General features: G+C 38.7%; 1 protein-coding gene across 2 annotated transcripts in view; it reads left to right on the top strand.

Moving 5' to 3' along the window:
• The window catches only part of usta (uronyl 2-sulfotransferase a), a 52,091-nt gene extending 38,859 nt beyond the window's left edge, over window positions 1–13,232 (top strand). For both annotated transcript variants that reach the window (XM_079474703.1, XM_079474704.1), the window contains exons 4-8: window positions 4,717–4,796; window positions 4,922–5,075; window positions 9,582–9,679; window positions 10,000–10,157; window positions 10,401–13,232. In XM_079474703.1, the coding sequence (XP_079330829.1) occupies window positions 4,717–4,796; window positions 4,922–5,075; window positions 9,582–9,679; window positions 10,000–10,157; window positions 10,401–10,705 (795 nt within the window). In that variant the 3' untranslated portion in view covers window positions 10,706–13,232. The remainder of the gene's footprint in view (window positions 1–4,716; window positions 4,797–4,921; window positions 5,076–9,581; window positions 9,680–9,999; window positions 10,158–10,400) is intronic.
• Window positions 13,233–13,457: the final 225 nt, after the last annotated feature.

Here is a 13,457-nt window from a genome sequence, read left to right on the forward strand (position 1 = left end):
TCGTCCGGTTGAAATGACAAGTAGAGTTGTGTGTCGTCCGCATAGCAGTGATAGGAGAAGCCATGCTTCTGAATGACCGAGCCGAGGGATGTCATGTAAATGGAGAAGAGTAGCGGTCCAAGCACTGAGCCCTGTGGCACCCCCGTGTTGAGCTGTTGGGACGCGGAGACCTCATCTCTCCAGGATACTCTGAATGACCTACCCGAGAGGTAGGACTCAAACCATTGCAACGCCATTCCAGAGACACCCATAGCACTGAGAGAAGCCAGGAGGATGTGATGATTGACAGTGTCAAAGGCAACAGACAGATCCAGTAGGATGAGCACAGATGACATGGATGATGCTTTTGCCAGTCTCAGGGCTTCGATGACTGAGAGCAGTGCAGTCTCTGTGGAATGACCGGTCTTGAACCCAGACTGATTGCTGTCCAGGAGGTTGTTTTGCATGAGAAAGGAGGAGAGCTGATTGAACACAACTCGCTCCAGGGCTTTGGCGATGAAGGGAAGAAGGGAGACAGGCCTGTAGTTTTCTAGCAGTGTAGGGTCCAGGGTGGGTTTCTTTAGAAGCGGTGTGATGCGGGCCTCTTTGAAAGCTGTGGGAAATGTCCCAGTGGTGAGCGAAGAGTTGATGATGTGGGTCAGAGCAGGCACAACCGTTGGAGAGATGGCCTGGAGGAGATGGGTGGGGATGGGATCCAGTGGGCAGGTGGTAGGGTGGTTGGAGCCAATGATCTTTGAGACATCAGCTTCAGACAGAGGAGAAAAGGCAGGGAGCACACACGTGTCAGGGATGTGGGCGGGTTCGACAGATGGTGGCGTAGAGAACTGGCTGCTGATGGCAGTAGTTTTCTTTACGAAGAACGATGCAAAATCAGCAGCTGTTAACTCCGATGAAGGTGCGGGAGCAGGCGGACAGAGGAGAGCAGAGAAGGTTTTGAAGAGCGTTCGAGAGTCCGGAGAGTTGCAGATCCTAGAGTGGTAGTAATCTGTTTTTGCAGAGGTGACATCTACAGAGAAAGAAGAGAGAATAGATTGGTAGAGAGAGAGGTCTGCAGGGTCTTTTGACTTGCGCCATTTTCTCTCAGCTGACCGGAGGCTGGCGCGATGCTCACGCAGTACATCCGATAACCAGGGAGCCGACGGGGATGGACGGGCTGGTCCAGATGCAAGAGGGCATAGGTTGTCCAAGCAGGATGAAAGCGTGGAACACAGAGTGGCTGTGGCATTGTCTGTATTCAAAAGAGAGAGCTCATCAGAGGGGGGGAGTGCAGAGAGGACAGCAGAGGAAAAACAAGAGGGAGGGAGAGACCGCAGGTTGCGCCGGAAGGTGACCATCGGTGAGACATCTGCGATATCCGGAGCAGTGAGGTCGAGGTCAAGGGTGACGAAGAAGTGATCAGACGTGTGCAGCGGGGTGACCTGAGGGTGATGAGTGGAGCAGTACCTTGTGAAGATCAAATCTAGATGGTTTCCAGACTTGTGGGTTGCTGATGTGGAAACCTGCTCGAGGAGAAATGATGCGGTCAGGTTGACGAAGTCAGCAGCCTGTGGCTTTCCAATGTGGATGTTGAAGTCGCCTAGTACCACCAGGGGAGTACCATCCTCAGGGAAGGATGAAAGAAGCACATCCAGCTCCTCCAAGAAATGTCCAAGCTGACCTGGGGGACGATATATAACTACAAAATGACTTTTAACAGGGTGGGTGATAGTAACAGCATGAAACTCGAAGGAGCTGTTGTCACACAAGGGTGTTAGCTGATTGAATTTCCAGTCTTTGGGGATGAGTAGACCGGTGCCTCCACCCCTTCCTGTGATGCGAGGGCTGTGGGAGAAAGTGTGGTTATGGGAGAGGGCAGCTTTATAATATAATATAAAGAGGAGACATGGGAGGAATTAAGTGTCGAGAAAGTGAGTGTTCAAAATGTGAGTTCACTTGCAGTTCTGTCTCGACAATCTAACTTTCATAACCCGACAAGAAACAGTTATATATTCGAGTTATACATATGCATAACATATGGTGAGTAGGTCGGTTTGGTGCAAATACTTGAATATTAAATGTGTGTTTATAGGGATTGGAAACTCAAAACACATAAGGGTTTCATTGCCCTTACTTAAGCAAAAAAGACTAACTGTTCAATGTGTGTGTCAAAGAAAGTTGAGGGTGGAAAACAGATGATGAAAGAAAGGCCAAAGTGAGTGTGTTTTCAGAAATAATTAAAGGGACAGTTCACCCAAAAATAAAAATTGTCACTTAGCCTCAGCTTGTTCCAAATCAGAATAAATGTCTTGGTTCTGTTGAACACAAAGGAAGATATTTGGAAGAATTTAAGTCATTTTCAGTTCTGGGACATCATGCACTACCATAGTAGAAAACAATATTGTACATTTATTTTGTTCTGTTAAACACTACATTTGATATTTGGAAGAATTTAGGAACGCAAACCATTTTTATTGTTCCTAAGGTGGTCAATGGTGTCCCAGAACTGAAAATTGCTAATCTTCTTCAAAATATCTTCCTTTTCGTTCAGCAGAGTAATTTATACAGGTTTGGAACAATTTGAGCGTGAGTAAATTATGACAGAATTGATTTTATTTGACTATCCGTTTAATATGTGTAAGTAAACATACATTGTACCATTAATATATGATGTATCTGCAATATCTGATGTTAACCAAATGACTATCTGCTGTAAATATGGATGTTTATAATACATTTAAGCATTAAGCATTATAAAGTGTGCAAAATTTAGAGGTCGACACATCACGTGGGATGTAATGGCAGATTCAGTGGACTGCTGTTTGTGTCGCTAGGATGGCTAGTTCAAAGAACCTAAAACGTGGATGTTTATCATTTGGATGATAGAAAAAAAGTAATAAAGAATTGGTAGATGTGTCCAACCGTTTTACTTGTTGCACGCATACTTTAATATTAATGCTTTGGCTCTGTAAACTCTTTGTACCGCGAGTAAAACTTGTTAAACTTAAAATGACCCAATAAACAAGAGCTTAACATTTTGTTTACATGGGATTATTGACACACAGGCAAAGCTAAATCATTTAATAAGCCAGTTAATTGTTTATTCTCGCCTTGTTTGGGTAATTGCTCATAATCCTGTTGGCTTGGTATATTATTAGTTAACATAACTTTATCTTTGTGTGTGAAACGTGCCTGCAGTCTTTGTTTTCTCTGGCTGACAGCAGTGATTATAAATGATTACCGAAATGTATTCGTTGATGGTTGAAGCGTCTGCTGACTCTATTAAATGCAAATTTCTCTACAAGATAAGATCATAAACCTCTCATAGAGTGTGTTTTAAAGAGCCCTTTGAAAGAGACAAGTACATATTAATCGTCTTTCCATTCAATTATCATAATGTTCACATCATGATGTGATGGTTCAGAACAAGTCTTGGAAGGTTTTCTCAGTGGGTTAGAGTGGTTAAGGCAGACTTTTCTTACTAGGTTGCTTTACTAGAAATCTCTACGTCTCATGTCACAGGGTTTGCAAGCTCTCATCAGAAATGAACATTAAACCTTTCAGACGGTAGTGTAGTGTATTTGGGGTACATAACTCAGACCTACAATGTGCTCAGTTATATCAATGATGCATTGACCAAAGTTGGTGGTTTGGTCCACTGAAGCCAATAAAAAATATATACAGGTCCTAACAGAAGAAATTAAGGAAAACATGAGAATGTTGAGAACCTGTATATTTTTTAATTGGCTTCAGTGCACCAAACCACCAACTTCTCACCCACATAAGCACACAACCTGAAGTGTTACTTGTGATGTGGTCCCACCAACACTTCTTATATCATTACTTTAATGGTACAGTGCAGGCCATCTGTGCCCATAACACACTGTACAGTACAGGAAATGATCTCATTAAGGTGATGTCATTACCACAGACCTTATGGGCACTTAGCTTGTGTATTTTGGCTCTGATTTCGTATTTGATAAAAGATGTGTAACAAGAGCTTTTGGAGCCAACTTGAAGTCCAGATGATTAGGATGAAATGATGTTGAATGCAGTTATGATTTGGTATAAAATCATAGTTTAAAAAGTGGCCTATTTGTAATTGAAACATCTGGAACCTATAGACATATAGGCGTATATTTAATTGAATTTAAGGCTAATAGAAACGACATAAGGAACCTGTTGTTCAGTGGGTTATAACAATTGTAACCCTGTAACTCAATTCCCTGGGTGCGATTGCCCGGGAACACACATACGGATAAAAAATGGAAAACGTAAATGCACTGTATTTTTTTAAGAAAAAAAGCTAATGAAAAATTCAATTTAGTGTTTATTTGGAGTTTTTTTTAAGGTTGGGTCAAAAATCACCACTAGGCCGTCATCACCATCCACCCATATGGTGGTCTGTCATGAGTAGAGTTATAAACCTGCTTATGCGAGGGGAATGTGTATGGAGCTGCAGCATACATGTACTTTTTGTTTGGGGCCACATGTGCTCTATCAAAGCTTACTGTGGTCCCAGCTGTCCCTCATTAAGAGACATTACGGTAATGAGAAGTCGACCTCATCAGTTGAAATCAAGTCATGACATAACTTTCCACTGTACCAACAACTCCCATGTAAGGAATGGTGGACTGCCAAAGAAGTGCAGTACACTTGATCTGATTGCTTTAATGCTGGTTTGATTCTCTCTAATGTGTGTTTTGATCTCTGTTTGTTTGTGTATTGATTTTTTGCCAGGTGGATCTTATGAGGAACATTAGCACCATTCCTCAGCCTTTTCTGTACACGAGACACGTTCACTTTCTCAATTTCACAAGGTAAGCAAATCAGGAATTATTTATCTGAATTTATTTAATCAGGTCCAAGCTTAAACCCAGCCATTCTTTGTTTGGGATTAAATGAATGACAGTAGTGCTCACTCTTTTTTCTCTTGTTTTTTCAGGTTCAGGATAGATCAGCCTGTATATATAAACATCATAAGGGATCCGATTAACCGTTTCCTTTCCAATTACTTTTTCCGACGTTTTGGGGACTGGAGAGGAGAGCAGAATCATTTGGTCCGTACGCCCCAGATGAAAGATGATGAGCGATATTTGGTCAGTGGTTCTATTTTTATCTCTTTGTTTGCTACTCTCAAATGCCGTCACATTTATATCAAGGGCTTGGTTTTTATTTATTTATTATTTACATATTCCTTCTCATTTTGTTATAGAAAAGATCAATTAAACCTGGCTATGAAACTTTGTATAATGCCTTCATCATTTATTTTTGCTCGAATTCAAATATAATCTAATATATTAACTTAGACATTCCATCTTAAAATATATATCATAATAAGAATAGTTACAAAACTATGACAATCTAAGCAAGGAGGAAAATAATCAAAACCATTTCAGCATTTACTATGTAAAAACACCAATACTATTGACACAAATTATGACTTTTGCTCCACAAATGTGGCCTTATTTTCAGAGCATTCTGGGATATTCGAGTCAGTCATCAGTGATGTGAGCTCTCAGTCTTTACAGGTCCTTACGTAAAGATCTGTTTGCTAATGTTAACAGTGTTGTGGAGGTGTGACTGTAGGGCTTAGGAGTTATGTAAGACAAGTAAAATTCACATGAGGTTCGCATATTTTCCTTTGTGTAGTTCCAGTAGTTCACTGTTAGTAATAAAGTTGTTGCTCTCTGAGGTAAGATGTCATAGGCCACAGCAATCCCACACTACAGTCCGAGCAGAATGTTCAGGAATTGATTAGCCATTCTTGTGTTTTGCAATGTCGCTCTACCATCTAATGTTTAATCAATCTTAAATTCAGCACGCATGAAAACTCGGCACGTCTTGAAAATTACACCAGTTCAGTAAGGATTGTGACAGAATTATGGCACATATCTGTTATTCGTAAAACATAAATGGCCAGTTTCCCAGACATATTTTAAACCTGAACATTAGTGGGACTTTTTTTTGTTACTGGTTAATTGAGTCCAGGCCATGTTTTTAGTTACTCATCCTGTCCTGCTGTAAGATTGAAAGGAGTCTGTGTTTTGAACAACTTCATTGAACTTACATTTATTGAAGTAAATAACTTTACACTTGAACACAAATCATCAGCTCATGTTACTATAGTTGGTTTTAGTGGCGACACCATAAACAAACGTTATGTGGCCCAAACCTCAGGTAGACCACCACAAAGAATCAATAATTGAGTAGTTTTAATTTCATGGGTTTGATTCCCAGGGAACACAGATGCCCATAAAATGTACTGTATAAATGCATACAAATAAAAAGATTAAATTGCGATTTTTAATCCTAATTTGTAACTTTGACACATGATCCCACGATCTGATAAAAGTATATCATATACCAAAATATCATAGCTACAGTTCCCAGACATGTTCTGATGGGAACAGCCCTTCTCTTGGCTTAATGAGAGACTTCAGTAAATATAATCGGATTAGACCTTCACCATAAAAACACAACCTCCTTTTAACATCCTCTGCTCCTGGAGAAATGGGTAACCACGTCTCTGTTTTCTGTAGTTAAGGAATACCTTGATTTGTTATCTCATACCAAACATACCTGTCAGCTTGATTTCCGTGTCTGTAATTGCAGGGCCCTTTTTTATAAGTGAACTTTTTATGATGTGGTGTTATAATTACATTTTTTATTAGGGTGATGAATGTGATTATTTTAATACTTATCATGTCCCGTCATATCCTTTTGGCATGGATTTGCACTCACAAAACTCTTAGTGTATTACAATAAGGTATCGCTAAGTTTTGTTCTGTTGAGGTAGAGGAATAGTTCATCATTTGAGGGCGAGCAAATGAAGACAGAATTTTCATTTTTGGGTTTTCTTTAATAATGTGTGCAAAAGAGTGACATAGTCGTGGAGCGAGGATGGAAAATGTTAAATTAGTGATGTTCACACATTGACATAAAGTTTACAAGCTTATGTTTGTGTGTTTTGCCTGGCTCAGTCTTGTGTCGGTGTGACAAACACAGAGTGAAAAATAAATAAAGTCAAATGTTTGGACATGACTGAATGTTCCTCATAATCTGTTGGTCTAAAGACGGTTGTGTTTGTAGACAAATTTAAGTGTCTACATATGATTTGTTTTTTTACGAACAAAAAGGTTAATTCGATTTTTTTAATGGAGGTTTTGGACCAGATAGTACAGGAAAGGTGGTCACTAACCACAAAGCATACTTGGGACCTCACTCAGTACTGTTTATACTGTAAAGCATCCCAGGTGGATACATCATGAATATATACGCACAGTACGGACAAACAGCAGCGATCTTAGCTATTCTATTATGTCATCACCCATAAAACCACAATGTTTTTTATTTGAAGTGTACTGGCAGGCCTTCAAAGTTGCAAGATCAGTGTACTCTCCATGTTTACTAATGACTGAAATCATTCAAAGGTTTACTGTGAGTGTGTAGGCAGGAAATTGCCTCTGTTAGTGGAACCCATCCAGATTCAGTCTTCTCTGTTTTTGCTCCTCTTCTCTTCTCTTCTCTTCTCTTCTCTTCTCTTCTCTTCTCTTCTCTTCTCTTCTCTTCTCTTCTCTTCTCTTCTCTTCTCTTCTCTTCTCTTCTCTTCTCTTCTCTTCTCTTCTCTTCTCTTCTCTTCTCTTCTCTTCTCTTCTCTTCTCTTCTCTTCTCTTCTCTTCTCTTCGCTTCGCTTCGCTTCTCTTCTCTTCTCTCTCTTCTCTTCTCTTCTCTTCTCTTCTCTTCTCTTCTCTTCTCTTCTCTCTTTTTATCTCGCCTTATCACCTCCCCTCTCTTATCTTCTCGTCTTTTGCTATCTTTCCTCTTGTCTCATCTCTTCACTTTTCCTTTCTGGGCATGATGCTCATCTGGATATAGTTTAAGTGTAAATTGTGATGGCTGTGTTCCTGGTTGCTTTGTGAAATTGCCATCTTGGGACTGAACCAAGAGCACAAGGCCAAATACTTGTGTCACCTGAGCGTGGCTTGGAGAAAGAGACGTTGTGTAAAGAGTGCCCAGTTTAACTGCTCTGGACGCTTGCCATAACCACTTAAGTTATTTCCTGTAACTTTAGATGTAATTCCTTATTTATAACTTTATTCCCTTCTTTCTTCTCAAACCATCTTCAGCATCTTCGTATAAATCTGTTTTTAATTGTGAAGTTTAAAGTTATTGCATAGAGTTGAGAGATCATTATGGCCCAATAGATAGTTTTTTCCTCAAGGTTACTGAATAATTGTTGGACTGTTATATTTTAGTTTCTTTGTACTTTATTGAAGACATTTGCACTTTTGGCCATCTGACTTTCCCCTTTAACACTCTAAAAACTTAACGGAAGCCCAACAGGAGTCTGTGTATTGAAAGTTCATGTCTTTTAGCGTTGTGTGTGTCTCTGTTTTGGCGGGTGAATTAGAGATGCAGTTCAAAGAACATTGATGCGATCTTGGCTTTTACACTCTATTCAGATTCACACAAAGTAAGTATTGTTAAACGGAGTGACCCTCCTGGAGTTTCACTTCTTTGAAGACATTTCCAGTAATTCAGCTTGATATTGTCAACAAATGAACACATTTGTATGAGGGAATGGATCTGACTGTGTTGCAGAACTTAGGTCTAATTCATTCAGAAATTTGAATTAACTTGGAATATTGAATTATCTAAGTGATTTTGGGATAAAAAGAGGGAGAACACACTTCATTTGGAGTAGGAAAGTACAGAATTTGGAAAGAGGGCTATACAAATGTCCTGGTAAATATATGCTGCTCGTATAGTCAAGAAAACCGAGCGAAGCAAAATACCAGTAAATAAATCTAAACTAGTTGAACAAATAATCAAAACAGAAGAAAAAACAGACTAATACAAAAACATTCCTGCTTTTAATGTCCTGGATACAGAGGTAATACAAGCAGATTTCTGAAATCTTCTAGACTGAAATGAAATGTATTGCATAACAACTTGCATATGCGTCAACTTTTAGAGACTTTTTCATTACCTGAATTAGGGCTTAATGAAAGGCAGAAGTTTTATTTATCTGTTGGTTTGTAGGGCATAACAATTTTTAGTGTCACAGTGTTTGGTATGTTTTATTTTAATGACAGCTTTCATTGAGTTGGCATACACCCTTACATCCATTCTTTTTTTTGTTAGCTTGATTTAAGAATGTTCTCATTGTGATTCAATGGAAGAAAACTGATCTTTAAAATATGAGTTAGAGGGATATTTCATCCAATAATAAAAGGTGTCATGTCATGTCGTTCAACACTTGTGGATTGCTCAATATTTCCACAATCTATTGTTCTGCTTTGTAATTAATTACAGCTATTGGGTCAGATACAGGGACAAAACCTTTGTTATTGTTAATGCATTGGGTCCAGATTAGTGACTGCTTTTGTTAGGAAGTCCTTATTAAAGATAACCATCAGTTGCTGCCACATTATGACTTCCTAAAGGAAAGCAAAGATGTCTAATACATTGTGTAAGCGGTGCCCCCTAGTGTTTATTAGGATTTATTACTAGATTTTAATACCAGTACATAGGTGTATGTTGTTTCCTCATTCATTTTATAATGTAGTCATTTTCTTTGTCTTATTTCTCTATTTTTGCAGGATATTAATGTTTGCATTATGGAGAACTACCCAGAATGCTCTAATCCACGACTGTTCTACATTGTGCCATACTTTTGTGGACAGCATCCTCAGTGCAGGTAAATATAAATTTTTCCTTTAAAGTTTCAGACATCAGAGAAATGAGAAAATAAAGTATAGGTTGTTTTGTGTTAATTAATCTATACCACTTTTTTTGTGCTCATTATATAGAATATAAATATTTTTTTCATTGCCATACAAATGTATCCACATTGTAGAAGTTTTTCCTTTCATGTGCAGTTTTTACAAACGTCTCTTTAATTAAGCAAGTAAATGTTTGGCTTCCGTATTTTATAGAGATTTCGTTTTGACTCAACTTCATGAAAGATAAACAAACACTGAGGTCAAATAATTGGCCGTCTTTCTTTGTCTGGTGCAGAGAACCAGGTGTATGGGCTGTGGAGAGGGCCAAACTAAATGTTGTGGAGAACTTTCTCCTCGTGGGGATTTTGGAGGAGTTGGAGGATGTATTGCTCCTCTTGGAGAGACTCCTACCTCACTACTTTAGTGATGTCCTAACCATCTACAAAAGTCCAGGTGTGTTCAGTCAAACTCCTTTAGTTCATTTCTGAGAAATTTATGTTTTAATAGATAAATATCGACTTCAAAAATTCAATATTAAAAGAAGTACATTACTTAAAGAGTAGAAGTACATGTTCTTAGAAGGTAAAACTTAACTTGCTAATCAAATTGAGGAAAATGGCTGTTAAATTAAATCACAATCACGGCTTTTTTGGGCTGCATAGCTTTCTTTGTGATTCATTATAATCTTCTCTGCAGCATTCTGGAAGATGGGGAATCTTACAGGAACAGTAAAGAAGCACATGCCCAGTTTCGAGGCCATGCAGGTGCTTTACCAAAGAATGAAGTACGAGTACGATTTCTACAACTTCATTCGTGACCAGTTCCATCTCACCAAGAGAAAGATCGGCCTCAAATCCACCTCACAAATATCCGCACATGAACCTGACTTTCTTCGTGAGCTTGCCCTCAGAACCCATGAACCTTTGGAAGAGGAGGAGGAAGAGGAGGAAGAAGAGGATGTGGGGCAAGAGGATGGCAACATTTGGTTGGTTCAGCCTTGAGCATAGCAGGCAGATATCTCATAAACTTGATATCTGCATTCAATCAGAAGGTTGAGCCAACATTCCCAGTGGACAGTTGGGTGTGTAATTGCGATTCCCGTGTTTTCTACGGGACGGCCCTCTGAGACATTCTGCTCTCTCAAAAGGAGCACAAGAGGGTCTGAATAGTTATATTTAAGGAACTGAAAATTATGGCAAATTTTGTACTGTTCAAATGTTTATGAAAGAAAGCTGTTACAGAGTTGCGTTCATTTCCTGGTGAGATGATACGATTTCGGGTTCACAGGGATGTTGCTGAAAGAAAAAATGATGGTATACTGTAGAGTTATCTATGTATGAACCAGTTTCACTCCAGGCACTATTTCTGTTAACCTTTGTAAAAATTATTTTATCGTACAGTATGGCCTTACACATGGAACATGGGTGATCTCAGTCTACATACATGAACTGAAGACACATTGTCCCACTTACACACTCTCACACCCAAACACATTCACAGAATGCGCAATCGATCTCAAACCCCTTTATGAGTGAAAGTGCCAAATGCCAAAAGTGCCAGATATCACTGCATTACTGCTGTTTGCTGTAACCACCCTTATAGAGAGTATTCATTGACATCACTTTCCCACGTGAACACGCTGGGATATGCCCCCTTGAGTGCCAGGACACGCTCCCTTAAAGTCCCAGTGAAATTAAAAATAACAATGCCTATTTTTTTCATGAAATATTGCACCGTTATTGTAAATTGCTTATCAATTTGGGTCAATCTATTTTTTTTCCAGTTGTGTGCCCTCAAAATCTTTAGTTAAAATCTGAAAATGCACTTCCTTATCTGTAATGACTATCCATCTTAAATGACGTATGTTAGACGGCTTGCAGAGCTATATAAACTCCTCCCCTTCCACTGTCAGTCCAATCATCCAATCAAATCGTGAAAGACGAAAGCCATGGCCACTCATTTTCATTAGAAATTCCATTTCATTCGGACATGCATCAAAATGCAGAAGTAAAAACGATTGCAACTTCCGGTTCTCAGGGACTTCACGTGGCAAAACATGCAGCAAAATGCCTGCTTTCAATTGGAGAAACAAAGAAACCATTCAAGGAAGTGAGTTTCGGCGTGTTCATGTGGGAAAGTGACTTCATGTGCAAACCCTCTATTAACTCAAGAGCCATAAATCAGATCCGATCATGGCCCAGTCCCTCTGAATCAAGAAACCTCCTGCAACTCTGTGCCACAATCTCAATGCACATTTTTTGGGAAGGATATTTTCTTTCGAACAAGTCATACAATAACCTTAACCCTTCTGAATGTCAAATGCTGCACACTTGAAGGTTTTAGATGGATGTTAAAAATGTTCTGTATATTGTCAGTATTTCTCTTCTGCATATAATAGGGCCAAAAATTCTTCCCATTAGATACATAATCTGCAAAGGAAAAAACAATATCGAAATGTCGGTCATTACGTCACCCTCATGTAATGTTGTAATTTGTTACTTTTTCCAGGCGAAGCCAACAGGAAAAGATTGATGAACCTCTTTGTCATAAAAGCACAGTTCATAGTGATTGATATGTGACTTTGTCTGTGAAATATAGACTCAAGTCTCATGATCAGCCATTCATTTGACTCAATGCAATGATTTAGGTATAAAAACAGGTAGGGTCACATATGAATGATTTTCATTTGTGACTCAAATTCAGTTTTTTTTCATTTAAGCATTTGGTAGATGCTTTTATCCAAAGCGACTTACATTATCCTACACATTTGTTTCTAAGTATGTGCAATCCCCTGGGATCAAACCCACAACCTTGGCGTTGTTAGTGCAATGCTTTTACCAGTAAGCTGCACATATAGCTATCTTGAATGGCACCTGAAGTCTTAGAAATTATGACGCACAAGTCATATTGACCATTGCCTTTATCCTGATGGGGAAAAGGGTCTATGATGTTTATGATGAGTGCATCACACTAAATAAATTATTTTGATGATAAGGGGGAAATGTGCATGCTCAATTCAATGCTGTCAGACAGGAGAAAGGGTTTAAAACAAATTTCTTAAGAGCTTTCTCAAGAAGACCCCATTTATGTCTAAATTGCTGATATGCTCAAAAGATCAACACAGATCCCCACAAGATTCTTCAAGTGTTTTAATGCTGCTGGGTCCATCATTAAAGACCTGTACATTTATAAATCAGATAAGAAACGAAATACATTTTTTACCTACAAGCTCTCCCAGATAACCATTTAAACTTGCCAGTAAAAAAATACAGATGTATCTATACTTTTTTGTGTTTAAGGTGGATTTTTACATTGTTTAATTTATTGGACAGTATTACATTTGATGATTGCATTCCATGTAGAATTCTCAGGAAAAAGAGCAGATATTTTTGTGTTTTGGCATCTAACAGCTGGCAAATACTTAAAACATCTGATACTTGCAGCTCCATTGGCTCTTTCAGATACAAAACTGAATAAAATAGCTAACATTTTAAATTAACCGCACCTCGAAATAAAAAGCCTTTAAGCAACTGTTGTTTGTACTCATTTCTAATGTTTGTGTTGAAATTTTAGAGTGCCACATGTAAAAATATTAGCATTTTGCATACTTTTATGTATTTGCATTATAAAGACTTTTTGAGCAAGTAAATTAACTTTTTGGACAACGCTGATTTGAATCTCGCGATAACACGTCTGCCGCCTCTTTTTCTTTTACAATGGCGTAATGGCCGTAGCCCATCCAAAAGTGTGTTA

The sequence above is a fragment of the Barbatula barbatula genome (assembly GCF_947034865.1).
Source record: "Barbatula barbatula genome assembly, chromosome: 15".
NCBI classification, from domain to species: Eukaryota; Metazoa; Chordata; class Actinopteri; order Cypriniformes; family Nemacheilidae; genus Barbatula; species Barbatula barbatula.